Raw genomic sequence first — 16,903 nt, 5'->3', positions numbered from 1 at the left:
CTGACACTTCGTTTAGAACTGGGCAGGGCACTGGGATTGTCCTGTGCCCCCTGGGCAGGGCACTGGGATTCTCCTGTGCCCCTGGCCCCTCTGGATGTGCCTGGCCAGGGTGTTGGAGCTGTGGCTCGAGCTTTGGCAGGCTGCTGTAGCATGTTGGCTGAAAGGTGCCAGCTTTGCCCATGTCCTGGCTCCAGTGCCACCTGCAGCACAGCTCTCTGCACTGCCCCCCACGCCCTGGAACACTGCAGCCACGGGTTCTGTGTCTGTACAGGGGCCCTTGGAGGCAGTGCTGGTTTCTTTGGGCCTTTGCAGCACAAAGCAGGCTCTCTCCTGTGCCCTGCAGTGCCAGCACAGCTATTCAGTAATGCCAGGAAAGCATCTCCAGCCTGCCAAGGGAAGGAGCTAGAGGAGATTCAGCTGGCCTTGCTGGGATAATGAAGTGCTGGTGATGGAAATGAGTCAAACCCTGTGGTCCTGCCTTAGTCAGGGCTCTCACTGCAGCCAGTGGGAGTTCAGCTTTTAGGGAGAAATGCAGGAGTGCTTTCATTTCTTCTCTGTTATACAAATGTTACATGATTACAGGGAACAATGTATTTCTTGGAATAAGATGCTTGAATATTAACATCATTCTCCATTACTTTATAGATGCTGCCCTGTGTAACACGAGAAAGTTCAGTTCCCCTTGAGTTAAGGGTGAACTAGTAGCATCCTATTTTCGATGCTCTTTGGAAGCTTTCAACTAAGTGTTACAGAGAATTAGCACAGTAGTTGGAGTTGTCCTGTACTATCCATCACATTCACAGACCTCCTCAGCCTCATCTGCACTGAGTGGGCCCGGGGCCCTGAGCAGCTTCTCATGCCCATCAAGGAAGCCATTCTCTGCTCTTTGTTTCTTTTCGCCTGTGGAAATTATGGTATTTTGTTCATTTTTCCTGCTGTTTTTCCATGACATACATCATGTTTCATCAGAGAAGTACACTACAGTTTCCTGACACTTCGTTTAGATGCTTGAAATTTCCTCTACAGGTTGAAGTAGGTTTTGCCTACTTATTAGCTGACAGCTGTTGAAGTTGCAAACAAGAGTTGAGTTTTGGTAAACCAAAAAAAAAAAAAAAAACCAAACCAAGAAGCTGTATGTCCTGCTTGATTTTATGGGTGGATTTTTCTTAAATATCTGCTTCAGCTGCGTGAATGTAATGTTCTGTAAGAGCATCATCTGGCTGACTCCCACGTGAGGAAGCAATAACACTAAAGATCCTCTTTTTGCACTTAGGGTCTGACTCCAGCCCACTGCAGTCAGCCTCCCTGGCTTCAGTGAGGTCTGGATCAGGTCAAACTGACACCTCAGGGTTGTCACCAATCACTTAGGGTCCCAAAGCATCCCAGGGCTGAAACCTGTATCTAGCAAGTGTTGAAGTTTACATTAATGTATGTACTTTTGGAACACGTGCCATAAATCCAAGCTAAATGTCCATGTTTGCACTAAGGATGTTCTTGTGATAAGACTTTTTCAGCATCTTTGACAATAATGTATCTATTGAATTTTTGAGAAGGGAAACAGAATGTTGAAGACTCATGGTTTAATTTTGTGTTTCTTTGTCTAGTTTTGCTTTTGTAGAACATAGGTAGGTACAGGTGCTTTGAACTTTTAACAGATGTGTGCAAAGAGCTCCTGAGTGTGTGGAGAGCAGGGTTAATGGTGTGCATGCAGTAGTGAGTTTGCTCTGCCCCAGCCAAATGAAATGTTTATACCAGGGACTAAAGGGGGACTTTATGATCTGACCTTGTTTGTGAGCCAGTCCTTAGCCACAGCCCCAAGGTCAGTCAGACCACGCTGGGTTTGTTCTGTGCCCGTTGTGTGCAGCAGGAGCTGAGCTGCTGCCTGGGCTGTTCCTGCAGGGCTGGGGTGAGCCCTGTGCCCCCCCAGAGCCGGGGCCAGCTGAGCTGAGCAGCTCCAAGGCCCAGCTCACCCCAGAGTGACTCCAGTTCAGAGCTGGCACACCACTGGGGCTCCTCTCCTCTCCTTCCAAATCCACCACAACGCACTCATGAGTGGGAAAGTCTTAGTTACTGCTGGGGCTCTTTTAGTGCTAACAGTTCTTGTGGTAACAATACACATTTTGAGGTACAACTGTAAATACTTGTCTGAGACATAGCACACATTGCATATTGAATGATTTTAATCTTTTTTGTCTTCCACAGTTTTAAATCTAAGCTTTTATTAATTTATGAGGGTGATGAGTTCTGCAAATCTGAATGTACAGTCTGAGGTTTTTAACATTTGAAACTTTGCACACATGGTATGTTCCCTGAGTATGCTGTTGAACTAGGCTCTCCATGTATATGTATAAATTACAGTAGAGAATTTTCTCTGACTGCAAGTTTAAATGAACTATATTGTATATGTACCTGTAAAAATGTGTTAAATCTATATTTAAAGATTAAAAACTTGTTAAATAAATCCATCTGAGAATATGCAATTCTGTTCAAATACACACCTGCTATAATTCTTGGGAAAAAAAAACTGCTCACAGTGTTGGTTTATTTAATTTCCTTGGAACAACTTACAACCTTCTTACATGCATTTTGATTTTAAGGTAAGCAGTGGCAGATGATCCAATTAGTTTCTTGCTGGATGCAGAGGCAGTGAGAGTGGCAGAGGCACCTTAGCACTCATACTGCAGGCTGAACGAGCAGCTGCTGTCCCCTGCCTCCATCCCAGCAGGGTCAGGGTGTCCCCAGTGTCCCCTGCCTCCATCCCAGCAGGGTCAGGCTGTCCCCAGCCTCCCCTGCCTCCATCCCAGCAGGGTCAGGGTGTCCCCAGTGTCCCCTGCCTCCATCCCAGCACAGCTCAGGGTGTCCCCAGCTCCCCTGCCTCCATCCCAGCAGGATCAGGGTCTCCCCAGTGTCCCCTACCTCCATCCCAGCACAGCTCAGGGTGTCCCCAGCTCCCCTGCCTCCATCCCAGCAGGGTCAGGGTGTCCCCAGCTCCCCTGCCTCCATCCCAGCAGGGTCAGGGTGTCCCCAGCTCCCCTGCCTCCATCCCAGCAGGGTCAGGGTGTCCCCAGCTCCCCTGCCTCCATCCCAGCAGGGTCAGGGTGTCCCCAGCTCCCCTGCCTCCATCCCAGCAGGGTCAGGGTGTCCCCAGCTCCCCTGCCTCCATCCCAGCAGGGTCAGGGTGTCCCCAGCTCCCCTGCCTCCATCCCAGCAGGGTCAGGGTGTCCCCAGCTCCCCTGCCTCCATCCCAGCAGGGTCAGGGTGTCCCCAGCTCCCCTGCCTCCATCCCAGCAGGGTCAGGGTGTCCCCAGCTCCCCTGCCTCCATCCCAGCAGGGTCAGGGTGTCCCCAGCTCCCCTGCCTCCATCCCAGCAGGGTCAGGGTGTCCCCAGCTCCCCTGCCTCCATCCCAGCAGGGTCAGGGTGTCCCCAGCTCCCCTGCCTCCATCCCAGCAGGGTCAGGGTGTCCCCAGCTCCCCTGCCTCCATCCCAGCAGGGTCAGGGTGTCCCCAGCTCCCCTGCCTCCATCCCAGCAGGGTCAGGGTGTCCCCAGCTCCCCTGCCTCCATCCCAGCAGGGTCAGGGTGTCCCCAGCTCCCCTGCCTCCATCCCAGCAGGGTCAGGGTGTCCCCAGCTCCCCTGCCTCCATCCCAGCAGGGTCAGGGTGTCCCCAGCTCCCCTGCCTCCATCCCAGCAGGGTCAGGGTGTCCCCAGCTCCCCTGCCTCCATCCCAGCAGGGTCAGGGTGTCCCCAGCTCCCCTGCCTCCATCCCAGCAGGGTCAGGGTGTCCCCAGCTCCCCTGCCTCCATCCCAGCAGGGTCAGGGTGTCCCCAGCTCCCCTGCCTCCATCCCAGCAGGGTCAGGGTGTCCCCAGCTCCCCTGCCTCCATCCCAGCAGGGTCAGGGTGTCCCCAGCTCCCCTGCCTCCATCCCAGCAGGGTCAGGGTGTCCCCAGCTCCCCTGCCTCCATCCCAGCAGGGTCAGGGTGTCCCCAGCTCCCCTGCCTCCATCCCAGCAGGGTCAGGGTGTCCCCAGCTCCCCTGCCTCCATCCCAGCAGGGTCAGGGTGTCCCCAGCTCCCCTGCCTCCATCCCAGCAGGGTCAGGGTGTCCCCAGCTCCCCTGCCTCCATCCCAGCAGGGTCAGGGTGTCCCCAGCTCCCCTGCCTCCATCCCAGCAGGGTCAGGGTGTCCCCAGCTCCCCTGCCTCCATCCCAGCAGGGTCAGGGTGTCCCCAGCTCCCCTGCCTCCATCCCAGCACAGCTCAGGATGTCCCCAGTGTCCCCTGCACGTGACAAGATCTGTTTGGGAGCACTGTGGGTGCCCTGCTGTGTGTGCACCTCCCTCCTGGGCTCCTGGGGCAGCAGTGCCTGCTGGGCTTCCCTTGCCCACAGTGCTGTGTGCCAGCTGTGGGCAGTGCTGGTGGCACACTGGCCTGGGACACGTGTGAGCCATTCCCCTGCTGATCCACCAACCCCTGCATTCAGATCTGGGGACTCTCACCACCACAGCAGCACCAATGCATTCAGAAATGCAGCCGTGGGCCCTTAGAGGGCTTTTTATTTCCTTATTACCACGTTTCCATTGCATTCTCTCAACTCCTGCCTTCCAAGAGCAGAAGTGATTTCACCTAGGAAGGTTTACTGAAATGCAGTGATCTCTGACAGCCACGGGGCTGCCGTCCCTCTGCGTGTGCCCAGTCCCTCCTGCAGCACGGCACGGCTCAGGGCAGCCGCGTGGTTTGCTTGATCCACTTGACGTACTTGGAGACCCTGGTGTAGATGCCGTACTTGCCTGGCAGGGCGCACTCCTCGCCCCAGCTGGTGATGCCCGTCAGGAACCAGGTGCCCTCGATCTCGGTGGTGTAGGGCCCCCCGCTGTCCCCCTCGCAGGTGTCCTTGCCCCCGGAGGGGAAGCCCGCGCAGAACATGTTCTGCAGGATGGTGGTGGACGTGCTCTTGAGGCAGGTGGGCCGGTCCACGAAGGGCACCCTGAGCACCTGCAGGGTGGTGGCCTTGCGGCCGCCGAAGAGCACCTTGCCCCAGCCGCTGACGGTGCCCACGCCCTGCCGCAGCAGCGCGTTGGTGAACTCGCGGCTGCCCAGGCACACGGGCGTCACGTAGCTGTTGAGGGTGAGCGGCCGCTCCAGCTCCAGCAGCGCGATGTCGTTGTGGTACTCGTTGATGGAGGCGTTGTAGGTGGGGTGCGGCAGCAGCCGCACCACCTTGCGCAGCTGCTCCGTGTGCTCATCGCTCCGCACGTCGTGCTCGCCTGCACACAGCAAGGGCGCTGCGCTGGGAGCCCGTGCCAGCCCCACGGACCGTGCCCTGCAGCCCGGTGCCACTCCAGCCAGCCCGGAGCTGCCCAGGGCTGAGCCCTCGGGTGGCTCTGAGGCTGTGCTGGCCATGCTGCTGGCTCCTCGGCACAGGCAGCTGCAGGTTCGCTCCCTCTCAGGCCCCTGGCACTACCCAGGTGTAAAGCATCGCCCACTCAGACACCACACATGCAGACCTTTTGCCAGAGTTACAGCAAGGTGGCTGTTCTGGGGATTTAGCACCCTCAGAGAGAGCTAAGGGGATGTCACCCTCGCAGCAAAGGGGGCAGAACTCGCTGACGAAAAATCTTGGTCTAAAATAAATAATGTATAAGCGAAAAGAAACCTCACCTTCCCCTTTCTAAACCCCCAGAGCACGGGGCAGGATGGGGAGCGGGAGGGCAGCGATGCTGCTCACAGGTGCCCAGTGCCCGCCCGAGGCTCAGCTGCTCACGGCAGCTGTGGGATGCTGTGATCGCCGGCAGCCTGTCCTGTTACCTGCCTCGGGTACAGGTGGGAGAGGGCAGGGCAGGGCAGGGCAGGGCGGCTCCGAGCCTCGGGTGGTGCCTGTGGCCGCATCCCCCGCAGCCGGAGCAGGATAAAGATGGCTTTTGCAGAGCGCTGTCCCGCAGCTCCGGGCTCTCCCCCGGCCCAGCCCAGGCTCTCTCCCGGCCCAGCCCGGCTCTCTCCCAGCCCAGCCGGGCTCTCCCGGGGCACGGAGCGCCGGGCAGCCCCGGCCGCGGTGCCCGCGCTGCTGCGGAGCCAGCCCGAGCTGAGCGCGTCCTGCGGGCTCGGAGCGGGGCTCGGTGGGCAGAGAGGGAATGGCAGCTCCCTGCCGGGGTGTTTGTGCAGCCTAATCGCAGGACAAACGTGCGGGAGACTTTCGGCTGGCTTTTCGGATGTGAAAGATGCTTGCTAGTGCTGGGGACCAAAAAATGTGATTCAGGGATGAAAGTGGAGAAGCAAAGAAATATCAGGGACGGGAATGCTTCTTCCATCGGGCTTTAAAGCCGCCTGGCTGAGCCTGTGGCTCCGGTGGGCTCGCCCAGGGCCGGGCTGAGCAGCTCCGTGCTGTGGAGCAGGGCACACCCGGCTCGCTGCTCCTGCCAGCTGTGGGACCCGCGGGGACCAGGCCGATCGGATGAGGGGCTCTGAGTCCAGCTGGGGCCCCCGTGCCCTGCAGCTGCCTGTCACCGTGGTCAGTGTCTGTGCCTTGTCCGGTCACTGTGACCCCCGTGCCACCCTCCCTCGTGCCCGGCGCTCACCTGCCACGGCAGTGAGGTTGTCGGTGTAGCCCGGCTTCAGGCAGTGTGCTGCTGTCACCAACCACTTCTCGTTGATGATGGAAGCGCCGCAGAAGCCCAGGCCTTGGCTGTTCACCAGCAGAACCTGTGGGAGCAGGGCCAAACCACACTCAGGGGTTTGTGTCAGCCTGGGCCACTGGAAGGTGGCCCTGGTCACAGCAGGGGTTGGAACTGGGTGATGTTTAAGGTTCCTTCCAAGCCAAACTGTTGGGTGATTCTATGAGCTGCTGAAACTGATGGAGCCAAGAAGTTATTTGTATTGCTCCTTGCAAAACTCCCCTCAGCCTTCAGCTTACTTTTGGCACATTCATGGACTACTGGGCAATCTGTTGCTGTAGTTCAGCCCTTTGTGCCCCACCAGGTAAAGCTGCTGTGACTGACTTGTGCCTTTCTTTGCCAGAGCAGAGCCCCATGCAGGCAAGTTTTGCTGCTGTGGCATAAAACCGTGTATGGAAAGAAGCTGTGCTCCTGTTGGGCGTGAGACTATTGCCAGTGTAACCTCAGAGACAGGCCGTGGGTATTTAAAAGTGAGGTGGTGTGTACTCAGGAGGGCCTGCGGGGGCTGCAGGCGTGCAGGAGCAGCTGTACCTGCCAGGGCACCTCTCCCTTCATGCTGTCCGAGCCGCCCACCACGCGCGTGCCCGTCCTGAGCACGGGGGTGATCCTGCTGGGGGCTGCCGTGCTGCTCGCCGTGCCATTCTCCTGGCCGTCCTCAGCACTTTCTTTGCCAGAGCAGAGCCCCATGCAGGCAAGTTTTGCTGCTGTGGCATAAAACCGTGTATGGAAAGAAGCTGTGCTCCTGTTGGGCGTGAGACTATTGCCAGTGTAACCTCAGACAGGCCGTGGGTATTTAAAAGTGAGGTGGTGTGTACTCAGGAGGGCCTGCGGGGGCTGCAGGCGTGCAGGAGCAGCTGTACCTGCCAGGGCACCTCTCCCTTCATGCTGTCCGAGCCGCCCACCACGCGCGTGCCCGTCCTGAGCACGGGGGTGATCCTGCTGGGGGCTGCCGTGCTGCTCGCCGTGCCATTCTCCTGGCCGTCCTCCTGGCCGTCCTCAGCGTCCTCAGCCGTCGTGTTCCAGTGCTCAAAGGTGTTCATGGAGCGGGTCAGCTTCCTCTTGGCCTCGGGAGCCGTGATCCTCCCGCAGGGGTACGGCACTGGGAGAGGACAGTCACAGCTGGGGCTGCTGGGGCACAGCGACAGCCACCACAGGGAGGCAGCAGGGAAATCTGCCTCACCTCAGCACCGTTTGGGACCAGCTCAGGCTCTGGGCTGAGCTTGGGCACCCTGGGCACGCGTCTGTGCCTTGGAGCCCAGTGCCAGCATATGGAAAACTAGCATCAATTGTTTCTGGGCTTTGGAAGTGACATCTGAGCAGCTTCAGAAGTGAAAAAAGCTTGTGCTGAGCACCTGTGCCTGACGGGCTGGGGCAGCTGTGCCTGCTCTTGGCAGGATGTGTGCTGCATACCTGGGAATCCTGTGCTGGGCATTTCCAGAGCAATAAACAGCCAGCTGGAGAGGGCAGGAAATAACAGCTGCCAATTGTACAGATAATCCTGCTTGGCACCGAGGTGAGGAAAACATTAATAAACTCTTCCTAGAGTTGTATTTTTTCCCTGTTAATGAAGAACTCATCTGTAGGCTCGTTTCAGACGAGCTCTTCCCGTTCCTCTCCCACGCAGTGTGTGCTGAATTCCTGCTGGTGGTGGCAGTCAAAACAGTAAATAGCACCAGGCATTGTCTTTCATCTGAAAAGCTCTCAGAAGCACTGAGCAAACAAACATTAGTGTAAAATCAGATGTGAGTGTGGCCTCCTGAGACTTCACCCTTCATTTTTAAACAGCTCACTTTAGGGACAGGACTCAAGTGAGTGTTGAGTGATGGAAAGTGGTACCTGCAGGCTTAGCCTGTGAAGTGAAGCTTTCAGAGCCAACAAAACAAAGCTCTTGCAGGAAGGACAATCACCCAACCTGAAAGATGATCTTGCTAACTGTAAACCTTCCTGGCCCAGTGAAAGTGATACCCCATGTTGGGCAACACAGCCTGAGCTCTTGCTGAGATCCTCTGTCCACAGGATTCCCAGCCTAGGATGCTTCCCAAACTGATTGGGGAAGTGCAGCCAGCACTTTCAGGAGGTCAGTGATCCCTGCTGCAGCTGACAGAGCTGCCCTGTGTGTGAGATGGGTGTGCAAACCTGCTGCAGTCAGCTGTTAGAAATGAGATGGCATCAAATGTTAAACTGACTTCAGATGACAAAACGTTTATCTGCTCAGTCTCTGCCAGATGTGCTTCTGAGATGCTGTGCCCAGTTAATTTGTGCTGTGGTGGGTGGCTCTGCACGTGCCAGTGTGGTTCTGGGTGCTGTCATGCTCCAGGGGCAGGGTGAAGCTGGGCAGCACAAGCAGAACCTGCTGTTCTTTAGCCCTTTGTGAAGCTGCAGCCTCAGCAGTGCATTTCCTCCCACCCCACCCTACACAGCTAAGCCAGAGTCCAGCTCTCACCGAGGGCTCTGCAGATCCCACTGCTGGGAGCACAGCACCAGCACAAAGCTCCTCTTGCACCCCCCAGCTCAGGCTGTAAGACACTGGGTCATGACCAGCCATGAAAGAGGCAGCAGGAGGATTTGCAGTGAGCAAACTCTTCTGTTCTGAACAGTTCAGAGCATCCTCAGTGTAGAATTGGTAACTAACTGTTAGCTTGCACTGGAAGAACACGGGAGTGAGCCCTGGCTGGGTGCTGGGGCAGCTGAACATCACCCTTCTGACTCAGAAAATTCTGATCCATGTTCAGAGCTGTGAGGTGCTGGAGCCTGTCTGAGCAGCCACCTGAAACCAGCCTTTGCCTTGGAACAAATTCCTGGACAAGCAGCCTCCATCTCCACTCAGCAGGCTACAAAAGGGGTGTTTTAAAGGGAGACTGAACCCTTCCAGCCAGACCCCACACCTCCCCTGGGGAAAGTGCAGGGTAGGGCTCTACCTTTGCTGAGCAGGAAAACCAGCAACGAGGTTTCCAACAGGATATTGCATCTATGAAATTCATGTAACTAAATCCAGGACAAGGCCTTGAAAACTTTAACCCAAATCTCTTAAAAGCAGTTTAAAAGTTAACCTGTAGGTTCGCAGGACTTTCCATCTTCAGCCAGCTTGTAGCCAGGAGCACAGGAGCACACAACCTTCTTTGGGGGCTGGTGACTGCAGAAGTGCTTGCAGCCTCCGTTTTTAATAGCACAGGTGAAGTCTGGAAGAGATTGAAGGAAACTGTGAGAGCTCTTTTGAGGCACAGCTGGTCAGATTTGCTGAGACTCGGGGGTTTGGGCTGGGTATCCCCCATGGCTGACCCAGACTGGGGGAAGCAGATGGTGGCTGCAAGGAGATGGGGAGGCAGGGCAATCCCAACCCTGCCCTTCTGCAGGAGCACTTCTTGTGGAGGAGCTCCTAGAGCCCCCGGAGCCTGGCACAGCCTCCTGCCCCCAGCAGCGCCTGCTGGCTGAAATCTGGCAGCCTGACCCTGCAGGGCTCCTGCAAATATTTGGTAAAAGCCACGTGATTTCCCCAGTTCTGTGCTGCTGGCAGGGGGAGAGCTCCCTGTGTCAGACTGGAGCAAGCCCTGCACCAGGCAGGGCTGTGTGCTGGGACTGCTGCTGGCCTCTGAGCTTCAGGACAAGCCTGTCCCCTGCTGCACCCCCCAGCTGCCCCAGCTGGCCTGCAGCAGCCCTTCCAGCAGGATGGGAGCTGGCACAGCCTGGGCACAGAGCATTCCCATCACTGCCTCAGCCCTTCCAGCAGGACAGGAGCTGGCACAGCCCCAGCCTGGGCACAGAGCATTCCCATCACTGCCTCAGCCCTTCCAGCAGGACAGGAGCTGGCACAGCCCCAGCCTGGGCACAGAGCATTCCCATCACCTGCCTTCTCCCTCCCAGCCCTCCCTCCTCGGGACCAACACCTTGGAGGTGGGGAGCCACAAATCTGCAGAGCCCTTGCAATTCTCAGTGAGTTTTCAAATAACTTCACAGCAGATTAACTCCACTCCTACTTCCTCAAGGACACCTCCCTTCCTGTAGCCATTTTAATGCCATCATTTACTATTTTTACAGAGCTCTTCTTCACGCCTCACTTCCAGCTCTATTTTTGCTCCTCACTTCCCCAAGAATTCTGCAATGAGACTATTTAAATTTGATGCAACTTTGAAATGCTCTTTTTAACGTACACTCCTCTCTTGCCAGAGCAGAAATACAACTAGAAAGAGAATCTTTTATTAGTGCAGTGAGTCTAGCACATTATGCCAGTTGCACAGCCCCTGATTATATTATAAGAGCTGAATATCCCTCTTGCTTAAATTATCAGCTGTTTGGTTTTCATCAACTCCTCAACCCATCAGGAAAATATTTGCCTTTTATTTGCCTCCAGAATCAAGGTTGCTGCTGATAATTATAATTATGAATTAAGCAGAGTGCCATTGAGAGGAAGTCAGGGCAGTCCTGCCCTGCCCAGCACCTGCTGCTCAGGCTGGCATGGGAAGGGGGAGTGGGAGAACAGGGGTTCCATGGGGGCCGTGGGAAGCTGTGCTTTCAGCACGAGAGCAGCTTGTCCCTGGCTGAGCAGTGCCAGGAAGGCTTTGGGGACACAGAGGAAGTGTCAACATTTGCCCTGGCAGCCACAGCTGAACAGCAGACCTTGAGCTGAGCCTCCACTGAGCCCAGCCTAAGAGAGGTGCTCAGCAGAGGGGGAGCTGGGGCTGCTCTGGGGGCTGGGCAGCACCAGGGAGCCACTGCTGTCCCCAGGCGTGTCCCCAGTGCCAGCAGCACCAGGGAGCCACTGCTGTCCCCAGGCCTGTCCCCCTGCCAGCCCCAGTGCCAGCAGGCTGCATTTGCACCTTCCTGCCCCCCAAGAGACAAGGTGGTGTCAGCCAGCCGCAGAGGGTGCCGCTGGTCCCAGGGGCAGCCCTGGCACGTACCTATCTCACAGTTCTTGCCTTCGTAGCCAGCCGGGCACCAGCACACGTAGGAGTTGATCTGGTCCTTGCACTCGGCTCCGTTTTTGCAGGGGTTGGGGTTGCACTGGTCCCCATCTCGAGAGAAGACAGCAGAGTTAGCACACACGGGGCTCCCCCAGCCCAGCCCAGCCAGAGACAGCTCAGCTCCCCCTGGGGTGGGCACAGCCGGGTCCTGGCAGCTGAGAGGGCAGCACTGGGGCAGCCAGGTCCTGGCAGCTGTGTGCAGCACCCAGGGCAGCACAGCAGGGCTCTGTGAGCTGTATGCCCTGTGCAGGGCTCTGTGAGCTGTGTGCCCTGTGCCCCCTGGGTCAGCTCTGCTCCTCTCTGCACCCCCTCTGCATGCCCTCCTGGCCCACCTCAGCAGCAGCTGATGGCTAGGCCAGGTTGGACAGGGGTGAAGGTGTGCTGCTTCCAGAGGGCTCTGGCACCCTGAGCTGGGCTCTTTGAACACTCCCTGCTCTCTGCAGCTTTGGGTCTGGGTGTGGAGACCTGTCTGTGTGTCAGGACTGAGAACCTTCCTGCTGCTCTTTCTTTCTCACTCCTGCACTACTGTTACCTCTCATGTGCCAGGGCTTTTATTTTCACAGCTCTCCAGCTGAGAACCTGAGGCTTTAATGAAATCACTCACTATTGCAAAGCTGGGACCCACAGCTCTGGAGAAGCCAATCAGAGAAGGTAAATGCTGGGGGATGCCCTCTGAAATGTCTGTGCCAGGGCAGGGCCGTGCTGGGTCTGTGTCCTGCCAAGGTGTGCCAGCCCTTGGGCTTGCAGGAAAGGGCTGGAATGCAAAATGCAAACGGGCACAAAATGGTTTGGCTTGTCTGAGTGCTGGTGGGAGGTCTGCAGGCAGGGTGAGCACTGCAGCTGCTGCTGCTGCCTGGGGCTGAGCAGGGTGAGCTCCTGTGGCTGCACTCGGGAGCAGCAAAGCAGGCACCCCGGCTGACAGGAATAGATGGCATTCCTTATTTTTGATCAGCCACTTTGTTACAGTGGCAGGGAAGCAAATGCAGTGCTGAGTTTCATCGGTTGTTTCTTCAGAGGACACTCCTACAATGCAAATGTAATGTTTTTATTTTATAGTCTGGACTGAGTAATCTGAATTATTTAAGGCTTTTTAGTGAGATGTTCTGGGCACTCTGCCAATCTACCAAACAGTTCATTTATTGAAATGCCCTCAAAATTAGTTTCAGATGGTGTAGTGGGCATTGAAATCTTTTTGTAAAGGGACCAAGGAGTGGTTGGGGATGGAGGCTGAAAGGGAAGAAGTAGATGTGGAAGGGTGTGAATTGCAAACAGCTGTTTGCTGTGATCACGTTGAGTCTCCACTTTAATATGGCATTTCTAGGGATTCACGCTGTGCCTTCTCAGGGCTGTGCCTTATCTGGAGATCTCTGCTTGAGAGCAGAGCATCTGCTGTTTGCTGAAGGGGTGTTAATTACTGCTGTGGTATTTCACTCTGTGGCACAGCTGAGGCTGAAGCCCAGAGCGTGACCTGGGCTCGATGAGATCCAGCAGTCTGCCTCAACTGGTTTTGTTCCGTGAGGTTTTTGAAATTTGTTCAGGAAAACCCTGCTTGAACAAGTAAAATGCTAAGACATCCTTTTGTTTTGGCTTGCCATTTCTGTACCAACAGGCCAGACCCAGGCTGGGCACTGCAGCACTGGAGCACAAGGCTCTGAGTGGCTCTGCCCTTACAGTTCCTGCATGCTGAATCCATTTTTTACAGTAGCATTAGGTCTTTGTGCACTGAGAGAGGAGTATTAAGCATTAGAACACGAAGAAAGCGGCTCTTACCAACGTATGTTTGCCAAAACTGCATCTGCAGAGGGAAAAGAGAAAAAGTTTCCTTTGTTTTCTAATTTCTGCGTGACGTCTGACTGAAGCAGCACCTGTAGGGCTCCAGAGCTGCAGGGAAAGACTTGCAGGGAAACCACCAGTCCATAATCCCAGTGGTGAGTGACGGGGCTCCAAAGCAGCCCCCAGCCCAGCCGGGGGAGCAGAGAGGAGCCAGCCTTGGCTGGAGCAAGGCGCTGCTCTCCCCTGCCCCTGCCCCAGCTGGGGGAGCAGAGAGGAGCCAGCCTTGCCCGCAGGTCCCTCCTGCTCTCCCCTGCCCCTGCCCCAGCCCAGCTGGGGGAGCAGGAGGAGCCAGCCCTGGCTGGAGCAAGGCTCTGCCCTGTGCACTCACCGTCTTCTCCTCGTTCTCAAACACCTCCCTGGCCTCCTCGTAGCTGCACTTCTCCTCGATGCACTCCCTCTCCAGGTTGCCCGGGATCACCTCCTCCAGCCGGTTGGAGTTGGCTCGCCGGGCCCGCTGCAGCACCGCGCTGGCCTCTCTGCTGCCGAGGAACACTGCCGGGGAACAGGGCTGGGATGATGGGGTGGGATGATGGGGTGGGGTGGGATGGGATGGGCTGGGATGGGATAGCTCGGGCCAGGCCAGGCTGGGCTGGCAGGGCTGGGCTGGGCTGGGCTGGGCTGGGCCGGGCTGGCAGGGCTCTGCTGTCACAGCAAACAAGCCCTGCCCAGGCGTGCACCCCACTGCCCATGGCCAGGCACAGCTCAGGACTGTCCCTGTGCACTGAGCTGTCTCTATGGCCCCAGCCCAGCCCAGAGGGTCACATCTGCAGGGCCAAGCCCCAGAACAGCCAACAGAAATGAGATGGCAAGAGGGTGACTGGGAGAAGTTTGATGCTTGAGATCCCCTAAAGCAGGAGGTGTGAGAGTCTCCCATCACAGCTGCCCAGACTGGAATAAACTGTTTGAGAGGGAGAATGGGATGGGATGGGATGGGATGGGATGGGATGGGATGGGAGATGGGATGGGATGGGATAATGGGATGGGATGGGATGGGATGGGATGGGATGGGATGGGATGGGCTGAACTGCCAGGGATGGGATGGCTCGGGCCAGGCCAGGCTGGGCTGGCAGGGCTCTGCTGTCACAGCAAACAAGCCCTGCCCAGGCGTGCACCCCACTGCCCATGGCCAGGCACAGCTCAGGACTGTCCCTGTGCACTGAGCTGTCTCTATGGCCCCAGCCCAGCCCAGAGGGTCACATCTGCAGGGCCAAGCCCCAGAACAGCCAACAGAAATGAGATGGCAAGAGGGTGACTGGGAGCAGTTTGATGCTTGAGATCCCCTAAAGCAGGAGGTGTGAGAGTCTCCCATCACAGCTGCCCAGACTGGAATAAACTGTTTGAGAGGGAGAAGAATGGGCTTTTCCACGCTGCTGCTGCTTGGTGAGCTCTGGTTTGACCATGGAAATTGTCCTGCCCTGCCTGCCTGTGTGGCTGTGAAGGGCCACTTGTCCCTGCAGAGCTGGCCTTGGGGGCAAGGGGCCCTTTCCTCCTCTCCCTGCTCCTCATCCTTGTCACATCTGGCTGCCAGCATTCCCTGCAGGCAGGAGGGGTGACACCAGCCTTCCTCCCCCCTGGGCCTCCTCCTCAGCGGGCTGTTTGTGCCCACCTTCCTCAGGGTCCCACCTGCTGCTGTTAGGAGCAAACCTGGGTTGGGACTGAAGGCTGTGGGCTGACAGGAATGGCACTCGGGGGGCTGGAAACCATCCCACCCTGGGAATACACTCACACCCCTTTCAGCAGCTTCTGAAGCACAGCCTGAGAGAGAGGCACAGCCTCCAGGCAGGTGCTGGCAGGGCACACCTGTGCTGGCCACTGCTTTTTATAGGGGCACACCTGCGTGGGGGTGGCAGAAATACGAGGTTCTGCTCGCTTCTCATTGCTGAGCAAACATTTTGGAAAGAGCCTTTTTTAAACCAGTTTCCAGCAATGTTTTAGTGAAAGAAGCAAGGGCAGCCTTGCAGGAAACAGGAGCTCACACTGGGGGTGAAGCAGCCTCTGCTGGAACTGTTGCTGCTGCAGATAAATCAAGCAGCAGCCTGCATTGCTGTGTGTGATTGCCCACATCCATCAAGTGCTCTCTTGTCTCCAGCTCTGGCTGCAGCCTGCAGTCTTTGTTAAACCACGCTGGGCTGGCCTTTAACAGTCCTGGCAGTGGCAAATCCAGCGAGTGTTTTATGGATGTGAGCACTTGTTTGCTCTCCAGGACAAAGTGATGGCACACAAAGAGCTGTGACTGTCACTCCTCCAGCGGCGCTGTGCCCTTTCCCCCTCTGTGTGTGCTTCTAAAATGGCTGAATCCAGCTCTGAAAGCTTAAAGATGCAAAAACCCAAGAAAAAATCCATTCTGCAAATGAATCCCTGTGACACACGCTGTATAAAATCAGCATAAGAGCTCTTATTTCATTCCCCCAGCAAGGACCAGAGCTTTGCAGAGCTGTGAAATGCAGCAGTGCCTCTGAGCTGCTCTCTCACAATTCTGCTGTCACCCCACCAAGTGACAAACTGTCCCTCTGCCCAAAAGTGAAGGCTTTGCTGGCTTCCAAATGCACTCACCTGTGTTCTCAGCAGCAAGACAAGCTCCCAGAAGACACACGGAGAGCAGGAGGGGGCCCTTTGCCATCTTCTCCCCCGGCCAGCCTCCCCTGACAGCGCGCTCCGGGCTCGCTCGGGGGTTCAAAGTGCAGGGCTTGTTTGCTGGCCTGGCAGCCTGGCTTTAAGGTCCCGGGTGCTGCAGTGCCCAGCAGAGGCAGCTGGCTGCAGGGGATGCCAGGTGTGTGTGAAAATGCACGACAGTTTCTGCGGCCAAGCCAGCCTCGCCAAGCAGCAGCACGGAAAAGCGAGTTCAAACAGCTTTTATTGCAGCCTGGGCTTGTGTGGTGGGAGACTGTCACCCCCCTGCTCTGGGGATCCCAAACAGCAGCACCCCCAGCCACCCTCACCCCCCTGCTCTGGGGATCCCAAACTGCAGCACCCAGCACCTCCAGGCACCCTCTTGCACTGGGGGTGCTCATGGCTGGACAGGGACAGGAGCAGAGACACCACACAGACAGGACAGGGACAGAGACAAGACAGGGGCAGGAACAGACACACAATAGGGACAGGACAGGGAGGATCCCAAACTGCAGCACCCCCAGGCACCCTCTTGCACTGGGGGTGCTCATGGCTGGGCAGGGACAGGGACACAAACACGACACGGACAGGGCAGGGACAGGGCTGTGCCCTGCTGGACGTGCTGCTGCCTCCCAGGCTGCAGCACCCTCACTGCCCCTGGCTGGTTGGTAAAGCTTCTCCTGGAGCTTGTGACCCATCAATTCCGTGCACTCAGGCTGGGAAATGAGGAACGTTCCTGTGTGAGGCACAGGCACAGACATTTATGGCTCATGGTACTTGGGGTTGCCTCTGTGTGCAGCAGGTGAAGAGGAGATGCTGAATAGCAGTGAGATCCCT

General features: G+C 56.8%; 1 protein-coding gene across 4 annotated transcripts; it reads right to left on the bottom strand.

The window, feature by feature from the left end:
• Positions 1–4,514: 4,514 nt before the first annotated feature.
• Positions 4,515–16,167, bottom strand: F9 (coagulation factor IX). 4 transcript variants are annotated; one of them, XM_039722661.1, is made up of 9 exons: positions 16,010–16,167; positions 13,785–13,948; positions 13,394–13,418; positions 11,561–11,674; positions 9,716–9,844; positions 7,649–7,764; positions 7,197–7,319; positions 6,570–6,693; positions 4,515–5,261 (listed from the first exon to the last, which is right to left on the bottom strand). In XM_039722661.1, exons 1-9 carry the CDS (start codon positions 16,074–16,076, stop codon positions 4,714–4,716), a joined length of 1,410 nt encoding a protein of 469 aa, XP_039578595.1. In that variant the 5' UTR covers positions 16,077–16,167; the 3' UTR covers positions 4,515–4,713. The 4 variants fall into 4 exon arrangements, with proteins under 4 accessions (XP_039578595.1, XP_039578597.1, XP_039578596.1 ...); XM_039722663.1 differs by having other exon boundaries at positions 7,197–7,326; positions 7,659–7,764; XM_039722662.1 differs by lacking the exon at positions 7,197–7,319 and having other exon boundaries at positions 7,526–7,764.
• Between the last annotated feature and the right edge of the window lie 736 nt (positions 16,168–16,903).

Source organism: Passer montanus, unplaced genomic scaffold, assembly GCF_014805655.1.
Source record: "Passer montanus isolate IOZ18808 unplaced genomic scaffold, ASM1480565v1 scaffold49, whole genome shotgun sequence".
In the NCBI taxonomy this organism is placed as follows: domain Eukaryota; kingdom Metazoa; phylum Chordata; class Aves; order Passeriformes; family Passeridae; genus Passer; species Passer montanus.
Note: the sequence above shows the minus strand (reverse complement) of the source record. Positions and strands in the feature narration are given on the sequence as shown.